The sequence below is a fragment of the Heliangelus exortis genome, chromosome 1 (assembly GCF_036169615.1).
Source record: "Heliangelus exortis chromosome 1, bHelExo1.hap1, whole genome shotgun sequence".
Taxonomy (NCBI): domain Eukaryota; kingdom Metazoa; phylum Chordata; class Aves; order Apodiformes; family Trochilidae; genus Heliangelus; species Heliangelus exortis.
Genome location: NC_092422.1, coordinates 113,540,566 through 113,554,023, shown reverse-complemented (window position 1 = coordinate 113,554,023; position 13,458 = coordinate 113,540,566). Strand labels below are relative to the sequence as shown.

Here is a 13,458-nt window from a genome sequence, read left to right as displayed (position 1 = left end):
TGAGCTTGGCTACTGTTTAGCAGTACACAGCCTCTCTCCAGCACAGTCTAAGCCAAGAAGATAAGCCTGAATGAAATCACAGAACAATTTAGGGCTGGCATAACGCAAAAAGCCATGGCTTATCTGAGCTAAGCAATAGTGACACTTTGATTGTTTTCATAAAGCAGAAAGAAATAGCTAATGCATTGACATTTTGTCCTTTTTGTAAGTCTCATTTGGAGATTTGAGTGAGAGGAATGCAGCTGAAACAAGGTGCTATGACAAAAGGGGAACAGCTGAGTGTCCTGTGCGTTGACCCACTTGGACTATCAAGATGAACAGTGTCTGTAGTGACAGGGCTAGAATTGTGGGGTAGATTAGATAGCAAATTGCTGTTCTGTACAATGTAAATCACTCCTGGAGCCAGCAAGTCTAATTACACAATAGGGGAAAGGTTTGCCTTCCTACTGGAAAAAGGGTGAGCTTAGGTCATGTCATAAATTCATGCTAGGAAGTGTCTTAATTTTTGTCTAAGTTAAAAAACTAAACCAAACAAGTGTTCCTCAATTCTTCACAGAATTGTTCTTACCTGTATCATCTTACACATTTTCTAGACTTTGAAATGCTTTTCCTTTCTCTAGACATTCTATGTTCCTCACCCATTTTATTCCTTTACATTTTGTTAACTAAGTGCATTTTACTGAAAAGCATAGTGCTTTGATATATATCTTAGTGTTCTTTCTAAAAAGGATCTCAAAAAGTGAGACAAAGGAAAGGGTGCCAAGGGTCAGCATTTGTGTGATGGCCTGTAACTTGCTCATTGGTTTTCTGAAACTATCCCATGCAGTGTATGCAACGACATTTCTCTGCTTGGCTGAAAGTCATTCTGGAGCATAGAATTAAAATGGGAAAAGCCAGAGCCCTTGCTGACTGGAAGTGCCAAATGAAGGCCCTACGAGCCTGGAGAAACTATACTTGGGCCCAGAAAGTAGAGAAGGAGGCACAACAGTTGGAAATGCATCTCCAAGACCAAAACAGGTAGTTACCCTACATTGTGGAATTCCTTCTACTGCATCAGTACTTAGGCAGGGCAGTAACTAGGGACCATAAAAGGCACTTGCCAGTTAGCTAGCAGGAGGAAGACCTTGGCCCTTTGAGAGAATTGCTACATTGCCTGCAATCTACCAGAGGTGTTGTAGCACAGATGAAAAGGAGAACAGAGATAAACAAGAATTTAGCCCTCTCCAACAGGCCCGAGTTTCACTCTCTTTGTAGGTATCTTTCCTGGAAATCTCCCCCTGGCTTACTCTGGGTCTTGAAGAAAATGAGGTGTCATATTTATTCCTGATTAATACAGTTATTTCCTATCTCAGTAGTAGTACATCAGAGATAATTTTGGCCAGTGCCTTTCATTAAGAAGGCTGTTAGATGAATTCCCTATCAGCCAGAGGAAATTTTGCTCTTGCAGATGTCTGGCAGGCTGTGTGGTGAGGCACTGCCTCAAGGATGACACAGAAGATCAGACTGCAAAATGTGAACTGGGGAAACTTCCAAATAATGGGCATCTTTTCTGCATGCCCACTCCTAGCTGGAGCAACTCTGTAGAGCTCTGGAAGGCCCTCGGACTTAAGGGACAAAAAGACTTCAGAAGTTATAGGGCCTCGTGCCATGGTCTGGACTGCTGTACTTGATGCAATTGTTTCAGAAACCTCACTCCTATCATAACCATAACACAAGGGTTTTCTCACTCAGGAAAAAACAACTGTCTGCAGAGCACAACCAGCGGCGGCTTCTGCACTGCTGCTTCCTGGCGTGGCAGCGCTGGAGCCACGCGGAGGCAGAAAAGCGACAGCAGCAGATGAAGAGGGAAGAGATGAGGAGAAAGATGGCACAGCTGCTGGAGGCAGTGTCACTGGGGAAGGGTGTTCTGGATAGGCCATTAGAGACGAACAAGCCTGGAACAGCAGAAGTAAACCATCAAGAGTTGCAGCAAGGCAAGGTAAATGTTTTGCATGTAGTTTTGCCCATAGGCATCTCGGTACTCTTACAAAGAACTTCTTTTATGCAGTCTGCTGCCCACTGTGGTTACAGAGTCTCCTTCTCTGGAGGCTTCCAAAACCTGCCTGGATGTCTTCCTGCGTGGCCTATCTTAGGTGATCCTGCTTTGGCAGGGGGGTTGGACTAGGTGATCTCTAGAGGTCCCTTCCAACCCCTAACATTCTATGATTCTATGAATCTAAAATAAAGAGTATGTTGTTTGAGAGGAAGGGTTCTTTCCTAGGGTGACCCCCCAAATACCTGCCTTTAAATGCTAAGGAGATAAATCAAAGAAAGAGGCAAACATGGAGAACAATGGATGAGTTTTAAAAATATCCTCTAATGATGCCAGAGAACAACTCTTTGTATACTGCGAGTGGCAATGAACGTCCTGTCCCCAGATCACTTTTGCTGAGAGATTAGTTACATCTTTGATGCCTGCTTATACTTAAAAATAATTAGACTTGACTGCATGAAAAAAGATTTGTCATGCCAGTACAGCTTTCTAGCTTTTAAAAATGGGGGGGGGGGGGGTGTTTAAAATTGTCACTTTTTTTTTTTTTTTTAAGGATAATGCGCATCACAAGGACATAGGAAAGGAGAATCAGAGGCTGCATCCTTAAGTTACTGTATCAGCTTCTAACCTGACATATCTTCCTTTTAGTCTATAAAACCTGTACCACAGCAGTATCCCAGTCCCAGCATGAGAGGTCACACACACATAATACAGGTCAAGCTTCATGTTTTGCTTAAGTTACAGCAGAGGTTGATTTCCTATAGTGCTTGTATCATTCTAGTAGGCTCTTACTTTTCTTCTGATACACTGGTAAAATTTGTGCTGGGACTGAATTTAGAGTTTGACCTAGGAATCAGAAAGAAGACTTTATGTCTGATGCCTCTTTGGAGAAATACTATATATAAGAAAAGACTCAGCCTCATTCCCCACTGTGCAGCTGTTTCATGGTAAATTCATCAAAGCTCAAGAAGAGGCATGAGGAAGCAGCACTTTGTAGACTCCTTTTCCATCTAAGAAGGGACTATCCAGTAGATCAGCCACGTAGATCATTTCAACAACTGTATTTTCCTTTGTTTTCCACCCGAGCACTGAGTGGGGACAACACAGTCTAAAAGGGAGTGTGCTAACCCCTGAGAGATGAGTTGTCCAGAGTTGTGCTTCCTAACAAATAGTCAGAATATATTCCTGACAGAGCTCTTGCCCAATCAAGATTCCTTCCAGTGAAATGGCACACAGCTCTTTCCCATAGGATCACATTTTGTGCATAACAGGGCCTCTCTCCCCTGCCTAGGAACTGGATAAGATTGCATAGCTGAGATTAACCTGCTTCTCAGGCATTTCACTAGATTTGCATCAAAGAAACACTGTATAGGAAGGGCAGAAGAGTACTTTGGTTTAATAAATGCCAAATTTTCCTAATTTTTTTCCCCTAGCCAACTGAAGCTTGTGTCATAGAGAAAGAACCTGACCAGACCAGAGACCATTCTTGTTGGTGTGCTGCTCACACATTTCATTCCTACAGAAAAAACAAATTTGCCTGGAAGATTATCCTAAAACGTGCAGCATCGACCGTGGGTGTCTCTCAAATAGCAACTCTCTCCGAGCAGTTTCAGGCACCTGGTCCCAAGACCCCAGCTCCTGCTTATGGTAGCTGTTCTGAGCACTGTCATGCATTCCAGCAACGTCTGATTGAGGAGCAAAGGCAGCAGCTTCAGAAACAGCAAGAGCTGATCCTTGAACTGCAGGAAAATCGGAGGCCAGGCAGAGCTAAAGAAGAAGCAGTGCAAACCACAGCTATAGCCCAGCTGTTTGATAACTCTCCTTTGCCAACCAAGGAGGAAAAATGGAAGAGGGAAGAACAATCCAGATGCACGAATACATCCCATTTGAGGTAAATGCACTCAATAAAGCAGGCTCAATTAGTCAGCACATTTCATTTCTACTCAAGTTGAGCAAGAATTTGCCAGGCACACTTCAGTCACACAAGCACTACTTGCTCTTCTTCTCGCTTGTGCCTCAAGTGTAGCATCAGGCTGGCCTTGGTTCTTCCTCCTTCTCCCTTTTTGGAATTGCTTGACACCATGTGATCCATACAGGATCCACTTAGAAACAGCAACACTTGAGCATCACACATAGTAGCAGCAGGGGTTTCTTTAGTTAGGGAAAAAAAAAGATTGTCATCCTTGATATTTCAGAACCTGCAGCAGCCCTGCCTACTCAGCTCCTCTACAAGGATGCATCATTCATCCCATTTCAAGCAGAAGAAAAATCTCTCAGGAATTCAGAATGAAAACACAGCACAGTGGAGAATAGAAACTGCAAGGCCTGTTTCTTCACCTTAGGTGGTAGATGTAAGACCTTGTTTGACTGCATTTATTAACTGATTTCTTTACTCTTTTTCCTTTCATAGTCCACCTGTTTCTCACGGGCCAAAAACCACAAGAACAGTGATACAAGGCAGGAGGCCCTCCAGCCAGCTGACTTCAGCTGATCCTATACTGAAAGGTACTGTTCTAGATAGCAAAGATGATTCCACACCACTTTTCTCAACAGCTTGTCTGGAAGCTTCTCTTATTCTTCACCTCAGCCTTGCTGGTTGATGACAGTAGGTAAGTAAAACTCAGTACTCCCTTTCTCTGACCAGCACTGTGAGAGGGTAAGCTGTTTTCATGCCCAAGTCAGACATCTGTAAATGCTTGGCCACTGCAAGCCCCTGAAGTCCATGCTTAGTACACTGTGATAGCAATTACTCCTAACACTTGTGATTGCTTCTGGTGTGACAAGACTCAGAGGGAGTTCTGCAAGACTTTTTGCTGTCAGTTGGATTCTCTGATTTGCCTGAACTCTGTACACCTTAGAGACAGGAGGTGTATTTTCAGAACACTCAAGTGCTTTTGCTTGAAGTTCTCAAAAAATTCAGTGAGTGTTAAAATTGGACGATTTTCCCTTGCCAGACAATCCTGGGAGAGTTGAGAGGAGAAAAGAATCTGAGGAAATCTATTGTGGTCAAAACACTTAAATGCCCCCAGCTGCTCCAGCCTATGTTTTGTGACCAGGAGAAGCAAGCATGGGTTCTCAACTCCACTGCATGTTCTGTGTGAATTACAGAATTACCTTGGTTGGAAAAGACCTTCAACAAGAGCATGAAGTCCAACCAAAACCTAGTACAACAAGACTTTACCTAAGTCATATCCCTAAGGACTATGTCTGTGCAACTCTTGAATACTTCCAGGGATGGTCACTCCACCACTAACCTGGGCAGCATGTTCCAATGTCTGGTAGACCTTTCAGTGAAGAAATTCTTCCAAGCATTCAATCTCAAGCTCCCCTTGCAAAACTTGAGCCCATTACTTCTTGTCTTATCAATTGTAACTTCACTGAGCAGGCCAATCCCCCCCTTTTTTGCCGTCTCCTTTAAGGAGGTCCCATGGTCCCAACAGCTCCATAAAACCTTTGCTGGTAGCCAGCAAGATCACTGAATTGCAACTAACCTCCCAGAAAAAGCATTAAGCAGGAGTTTCTCAATAGTGTGATAAAGTACCTGTGTGTCACTGTGGCAGGGATGCTTTCCACCATGAAATTGCTATTTAAAGAAACAGTTGGTGCTTACTGGAGATCTCATAGCAAATGCTGCCAAATCAGGTGTGCTCACACATTCAGTCAGAGAAGATGGTGATGAAACCTCTGAACACAGCCCCTTTCGTAGTGGAGACTCATGGCTGTGACTGGGTGGAGTGAACCTAATTGAGGTAGTCCCAAGTCACCTCATAAATGTATATGGGCATTCCTTGTTCATGACACTGGCAGCCATAAGAGGCAGCAGGAAGCAAATCCCTTTGTGCTGGCATTTCCAGGGCAATGGGGGGCCCTGTCAGCAGAGTGGAGTGGTCATCCTTGTTCACCAAATTTCTGCCGTTATCTCGTAGCTGATTTCCACCAAGCTTTATGTCCTTTGTTTCTTTAGCTATGGAGGAGAGAGCAACTCAGCGGGCAGAAAGGAGGAGGAAACTAGAGGAAGCCAAACAACGAAGAGAAGAGGAAAAATTGGTAAGTGAAGTGGAAAAAGAAATAAGGTCTCTTTCACACCATTCCAGTTACAAGAAATGCTGTTTTAAGCCCAGAGTTAGGGACTGTGAAGAGGCCCTTTGTCCATAACAGGAGCTTTATCACTTGTGAGAAAGCCAATGTGTGGCACACATCAAAAATAGTAATTGCTGCATTTGCATACCATGACAGCACCAGCTCTACCATATCATAGGCAGACACTTCATGTTGATGCAGTTGCAATCCTGGAAGCAGCCTCCCTTACCATCCCCCTCACTTCTTTCACACCCACCCCATGACTGTAACTCATCCTAGCCAAACATGGGAATGGTGGAAGTGCATGCAGAGATCCACTTGATTGGACCTGGCACTGGTGGGTTACCCCTTCCCTGCCTTTCCTGTCTGGTCATGTACAGTCTCAGCTAGTAAAAATCCTGCATCTTTCTAGCAAATCTCTGATGAAGAGAGAAGATAGTAACAATGTTTGCATAATTAATACACAAATTCTGTGATACACATCCAACAGATGAGCCTTCTTAACTTCAGGGCATTAAGCTGTTACTGAAAGCATTGATAACAAGTTGCATTAGGATTAGAAAGCTCAGAACTAGGGTCCTAAATCAGCATATCTTCCATCTCCAAGTCAGAGAGATGCACTCACATATGCAGGTTTAGAGAACACATAATCCATAGAGTGGACAAAAAAAGCCTCAGGTTAGGTTTTCTCAGCTGCAGTTGCCATGATTGTAGAGATCACAAGCACAGTTCAGTAATTGTGTTATGGTTGGTGAGAGTTTAGGCCTTTGATGCATATATCAAGAGCAAAAGCTTTGTAGATTGAAAACAGAATGTGGCTGGCAAGGGAACTAGATAAACATTCAGAGAATGATATTTAGCAAAATGTGACAAGTACTGAAGTAAAGCAAGTTCTTTGACCTTCAGTGTTTGGGTACCTGTAATGCTGCTTTGCTTGTAGAAGTAAAATTTCTGAGTGGAGTTCAGGGATTCAGAACTGACTTCATCAGTCAGGTTATCAATAAATAATGTGGTGTATGGCTTACATTATTTAGGGGAACAGGGGGCAAATACTATAACTTAGGACTAGGAAAGATATATATGTGTATATATACATATATATATATATAGGTAGCAGAAAGATACATATAGGTTGTAGAAAAAACAATCTCCCTTCCACAGTTCATTGCCCATCACAGATCATGTCTAATATATTACAGAGTCTGTGTACATCTGAAGTTTCAGGTGCTGGTCAATACTAGAGGAATATTGGGAAAGCTTAGAGGTCTCTGTTCTCTGAAAAGGTCACATGTGCCAAATTAAATTTTAACTCCTTCCCTTTCTCCGTTTCCAGGCCCAGCTGAAGGCTGAAGAGGAAGCACGACAGAGGAAGGAGGCTGAAGAAAAGGAAGCTCAGAAGGAAAAACGACGGGAGGAGAGAAGGCAGCAGAAGCTGGTGACCAAACACCCTCCTTGAACATAGATAGGGAAGAGCTACTGCCCACTAGCACTCACTCAGCAGCCAGAGTAATGTGAACTGAAAGAGCAGAGTTCCACAGCACCTACTGTATAGACTCATCACCTTCACTCTTTTTGGCAATGTTAGAGGAAGGGCTGTGAACTGAACACAGTATGCAATATATACTGCCTGTGTCTCAGCAGCAGGACTGGAGGTCCCAGCTGGTAGACATGCACTGCTGAGGTATAGCCACATAAAGCCCCTCAGTGGCAGCATGTTCAGCCTACTTTCAGACTGCTCCTTCCCTTTGTATCCCCCTCTCCAGCATACACTATGATACCAGTCACAAACACACAATTTAAAAGTAAACAAGCCTGCCAGATACATCAGGGGCAGCTTTCCACCTAAAGAAAAGAAGTATCCTTTCTTCAGAGCTAGCCTTTGAATTGGATCAATTCATTATTAACTTGGAAGTGAGCTGTCCTAATAACCCAAATAGCACATTTGAAATCCTACAGGAATTTGACCTATAACTACTGTTCTACTTGGATTGAGTGTTTTATGATGTTTGACCTTCATCCCCGAATCTCAGTCAAAAGTAATATTGTATAGTTATGTAATACCCACATCCCTCCCCTACTATTTAGGCTACATTAAGTGGTAAGCTCCATGCATGTACTCAGAATAATTTTTGGACATGTTTTAAATTTAGTTTTATAAGCACAGAAAGCTCCCCTCCCACATTGATAAAGGCCCATCAAAAAAGTTCCTGCTATATTGGCACTGATGATAGCCACAGACTCTGTGTCTGCTACACTAACACCCAACTGCAGTGCTGTGGGAAGGCCCCATCCTGATGTATGGCCCAAGAAAATGCCCAGAAACACCATCATCTATGAGAATTTTCAAGACAGTTTGCTCTGCTTTCTACCACTGCTTCTAATAAACAGGGTCATACCTGGTCTATACTGCTAAAGGTGGTGCAGATCCCTATTTCCTGTCAGGTCAGGACCTCCAGCTCCAATACAACAATGTACTGTCATTGCTTAGTGTCCTTTTCATCCAGAGTGATTTAAAACTACTGCTCTTTTTATTGTAGAAAGAGCTGGAGAAGCAAAGGAGGCTGGAGAAAGAGCAGCAGCTCCAGAAAAAGGCCAGAGATCACTATGAGAAGGTCCTGCTGAGAAAGCTGGGAATGGTGCCATGGAAAAGGCTGATGGAGCAAGCCAAGGAAAACCTGCTGGTAAGTGCTAAGGATAAAGGAAAAGAGTGGTGTCATGGGAGGAAGGAAAAAAAATGGATGCAGCACTTACCAGAAAACTTGATAAGCTCTTAAGCCAGGTAGAGATGGAAAAAGCAAAATTTCTCCCTGCACACCCTGCCCTATATTGGTTCTTTAAATCTGGCCATCTGACAGTAATCCTGAAAGGTCATTAAAAACTCACATGGCTGGCATCCTCATTTATAGCTGATTAAACAAGAACCAAAAGGACAGAGAAAGGAATTAATTTCAATCTAACGAGAAGCCATCTTTTGTTAGCCTCCACTTGTTTGCTCCCACTCCCACATGATTTAATGCCAGCAACACAGTGGGAGTTAGTTTAGTATGATACAGCAAAAAAACTAAATTGAAAATATATTACATGATGTATTATTATATTATATATATCATGCTCCCTAGAAAAAGCTAATGAGTAAGATACCACCAAGCCACTGTAGTTATAGTGCATCACCAGCCCATTACTAGGGCTTTCCCTCTCTCTGGAGTTGCAGTTGATGCAGTGTTGGCCACTGCTAGAGGTAAAGCACTACAGGTGATAACCTAGCCATCTGTTGTAGCCTGCCCATACCTTCAGTGCAGAATTGCAAGTAGTAGCTTCTGAAACCATGACATATAAATACTGCTAATGAAACATTTCCATACACTAAGGAATTGGCATGCCTCATCAGGGCTAGACTAAGGAACACTCAACTGTATCCTGAAGATTTTGCCAGAGCCCAGGGCTAAGTTGGCAAGCTTCTGTTTAAGTCAAAGTCAATGGAACTGTAGCTACTTACATGACCAAATGCACAAAGGCCTCTGGCTGGGAAGCAGAAGTGGAGCAGCTGCTCTCTTAAATCCACCCTGCTGCTCAGTGTTGTGGACAGGGTGGGACTGAATTTTTACAGGTCATGTCTCTGCTCCATTCACAGCAAAACTGAGCATCTAATACAAAAGGGTATTCTCTAGGAGTGACACAGGGGTAGCCTGATAGAATAGTCATGTCCTTGTGCTGACCCCTCTTTGTGAGAGAACCTATCCTATAAGTTATTCCAGCTGTCTGACACCTGCATTTTAAGAACCCCAAAAAGGTGATTTTCTAGCATACCCAGTTTTATGTGTATGTAGACATTAGTCCAGGTAACTAAGCTTCCATCTCTACTGTCTTTACTCAGCTGGCACAAAGGCACCACTGCTTGGACCTGCAGAGAAAATGCCTGGTGGCTTGGTTCCAGTACACCCAGGAGAGCCTCAGGGAGAAGGTGTCTCGGGCTGAGAATTTCTACTCCCATTTGTTGATCAAATGGGGCTTCAGGAGCTGGCTACAGGTTTGCCTGCACCACAGCAGAGAAATGATCCTAAGCAAGTTACCTGCTGCCACACTTTCCCCTCACCATAGTGCCACTTCACACCCCTGCAGCCCACCCTTTGCCAAGTTACACTGTCCCCATTCCAGCAACCTCGTTCCCTTCTTCAGAGACCTCTTTCATCGCTCCACTCATCCTCATTCTCCTCCACCCAGGATGCTCTCCCACATACTGCACTTTGTACACTCTCACCCTTCTCTCTGCTGATTTTCCTCCACTTCTGACTCATTACCCTTCACTGCCACAGTCTCAGCACTTCCCAGTTTCTGCTTCTTGTATGGGGCTTGGGAGAAAGAAGCCCATTCTCACCTCTTTCTCTGTCCTCCTTCCCTAGTACAAGGATTATCTCTCCACTCTGGAGGAGAGATTGAGTACCCTCCATGCAGCCTGCCTCACAAGGAAATACTTCTGGGTGTGGTTTGATCTGACCATGGAGGAAAAAAGTACCCTATGGGAGAAGCTGAAGATTGCTACTGAACACAGGAACAAGTAAGTGTGCTTCCTTGCCAGCAGCTCTTTTTACTTGGGTTTAATACACCCTATAGATTTAGAGACTACTTCTGACAGGTCAGTTATCTGCTCTCTAAGAACATGTGAAAGAGTTTCTTTAACTACTGGTATTTTGCTCCTGTGATATGCATGGATGCCAGCAGAAGTTTATGGTAAAAATTTTCCATGCAGGCTAGAAAAGGAACTTTAGGGGTACTCTTCAGAGGGCTTTAAAATCAGCTGAAAGAGAATACAATGAGTGCAGATAAGTAGCTGAAACTTTCTAAGCTGATTAGCAGAACTGGCCAGGCAGCTTCTGCTAAAAGCTGCTTTAGGAAAACCTTTAAGTACAATTATAAGCAAGACAGATGATTATGCAGGAATTACACTATGGTGTAATTTAATTGATGATTTAATTCACAAATCCAAAGCTGACCAACTAGAAACCCTACGTAAGGAATCTTTCAGTTTATGTCATTGTCAGCCTGACTTGGCAGTGAGATGTACAGCATTCAGTTCTACCAGTCATGACTGGAACTGGAGGCACCATAACTGCATTAACTGCATTTTAACAGGAGAAAAAAACTTCTGACAAGCTTCAGCAGGAAACAGAAGAATGTTTACCTGTCTCAGCATGAAAGCATGTCAGCTGCATGCAGTCCTGAATAACCTGCGCCCCTGCGTAGCCCAAACAGGATATGCAGCAGCTTGGAGGAGGAATTAAATTCCCCTTTTATGTGGTTAAGTGAATCTGGTCTAGCTTGCTGTGTCTGCAAGGTCAGAACAGTGCATGATTTAACCTAACAAGGCAGCAAACTGGAGCAACCATAGGAAATTCAGACCAAGGAAAAGACTGTGTTCATTCTGTGTAGGACCTCATATCAGGAGCATTTCACATTACCTAGTTCCTTGCTAACTGGAAAAATGCAGTTCAGACCTTATCATAGCAAGCTGTTATTTAGACAGGACTGTTGCTCCCCACTGCCCATATAGGAACCCAGGGCAAGGCATCTTTAGTGGGGTGATAAAAATCAAGTAGGAATTGGAGCCCAGCTACCTGCACTCCCAAGTGTGTCATCTGAAGCGAGTCTGTATTTTTCCTGAAGAAAATGCTTTCAGAGCCCCTGTTTATTCTTCAAGAAATATCTTTCATTTTTAGAGTGCTAAGCAAACACCAGCTAATTAATCCTGTCAGAGGAAGAAGCAAAATTCTTGGGGAAGAGGAATAGAGAAAATATGTTATTTTTCCCTGGGATGGTTGACATACTAATGGGGGGGTCTGCACACAGATGTTGAACATGTCACAGTCCTGGCTAGCAGCAGAAAGGACAAATCCCACAGGTATTTTAGGAGAGTTCCCTCCTCAAATAGAAGTAATCTTCTGTTATATTGTTTATGTTATATTATGCACACATCTGCATGTTGTCACTTTGTTCTTTGTGTCCCAAATTTCTTTAAGGAGACTCAGGCTGAATGTATTCAAGGCATGGAGACAGTACCCATTACTGGTGAAAAAGGAAAGAGAGAGAGAGGAAAGGAGAAATCAGCTACGTAGGAGAGTAGCTGAAATTCTCCCCGACTTCAAACATGACAGAAGAGAGTCAAAGGAGACTGAGAAAGAGACAAAAGATTCTATTCAGTGCTATCTTCCTATGGACTGAAACAAATCCGTGGGGAAGTCCTGTCCAGTGCAAAGGGTCATACAGCCAAAGAAAGCTCCTGGGGACCACTGATGCCATATACTGAACACACCTGGTAGCTTACCTGACAGCTTCACCTTGCACTTCAGGGGGTTTTTCCCCACAAGGTCCTCCTCACGTGAAGTCTGTATAGGGATGTCTTGGCTGGTGGCAGGGAGGCCTAAGTAAGCAAAACCTAGCAGAGGGTATGTTTCAGGCCAAAATCCTTTCTGCATGCAGATCTTCACCACTGACACAAATCCTCCTCCATCACAGGAAGCATAGAACTGAACTGCAGCAATTTTTCCTTAAGGAGTAACTTGGTGCTTTTCTGTTGCCAGTACTCTCTTGGGTGATACAGCTTGATCAGGGAGCAAACAGACTGACCCCTGGCCACTACTGTGAACTCGGCCACCCAGAGAACAGTTCCTAGCCAACTGTGCCAAGGAAGTTTGGATGGCAGGAGGAGAGGGAAGAGCTGTTTACACAAATCATTCCTGCTAACAGTCCAGATCACAGAATCACATACAGACAATCTAAAACCTGGATTCTCTTTCAAGGGGATGCCTAGTTTGCAGCACTCACCAGTTCATAAGCACATTGCTTTGATTTTGCTGGCAAGTGGTGATTCCATGTTTGTGAGCCTCTATCTTCTTGTAATTTAAATGTTTTCCAAGCTGGTTAACTGAGGTCTATAAAAATGTATTGTACAAGTCTGTCATGGCCTTTTCACTTGATCCAGTTCTTTAAAAAACCAAAAATCCAAGGAAAAGGCAGACTGTATAAAAGCTAAAAGCTTATATAAGCTAAAGGCTGATGTTACTAAAATGCAAGTTTCTTAGCCCTGTTTAATGGCATTACCCTATCAGCACTATGTTGCAGGTTAAGTACAGTATGTCTTGTCTTCAAAACAGCATAAGGCAGGAATCTGGAATTGCTTCCCCCTAATAACAGGATAGGCAAAGTTCTCTCCAAGAACACTTGGGAGTACAGAAGCACTTAGGTAACACCAGGAAGAAGATGGTTTGCTTTTTTATCAATTGTATTGGATTATTTTTTAAGTCTTGTATATGCATTTATTTCAAATAAACCCAAATCTGAAATGAGCACAA

General features: G+C 43.3%; 1 protein-coding gene across 3 annotated transcripts in view; it reads left to right on the top strand.

Annotated features, from left to right (window-relative positions):
* The window catches only part of CCDC191 (coiled-coil domain containing 191), a 20,900-nt gene extending 7,442 nt beyond the window's left edge, over positions 1 to 13,458 (top strand). For 2 of the 3 annotated variants that reach the window (XM_071759584.1, XM_071759594.1), the window contains 10 exons: positions 827 to 1,017; positions 1,732 to 1,978; positions 3,466 to 3,923; positions 4,443 to 4,537; positions 5,997 to 6,079; positions 7,446 to 7,547; positions 8,650 to 8,793; positions 9,987 to 10,139; positions 10,513 to 10,667; positions 12,127 to 12,472. In XM_071759584.1, coding sequence (XP_071615685.1) covers positions 827 to 1,017; positions 1,732 to 1,978; positions 3,466 to 3,923; positions 4,443 to 4,537; positions 5,997 to 6,079; positions 7,446 to 7,547; positions 8,650 to 8,793; positions 9,987 to 10,139; positions 10,513 to 10,667; positions 12,127 to 12,328 — 1,830 coding nt within the window. In that variant the 3' untranslated portion in view covers positions 12,329 to 12,472. Of the gene's footprint in view, positions 1 to 826; positions 1,018 to 1,731; positions 1,979 to 3,465; positions 3,924 to 4,442; positions 4,538 to 5,996; positions 6,080 to 7,445; positions 7,548 to 8,649; positions 8,794 to 9,986; positions 10,140 to 10,512; positions 10,668 to 12,126 lie in introns of all 3 variants that reach the window. The other variant, XM_071759574.1, reaches the window with a different exon arrangement.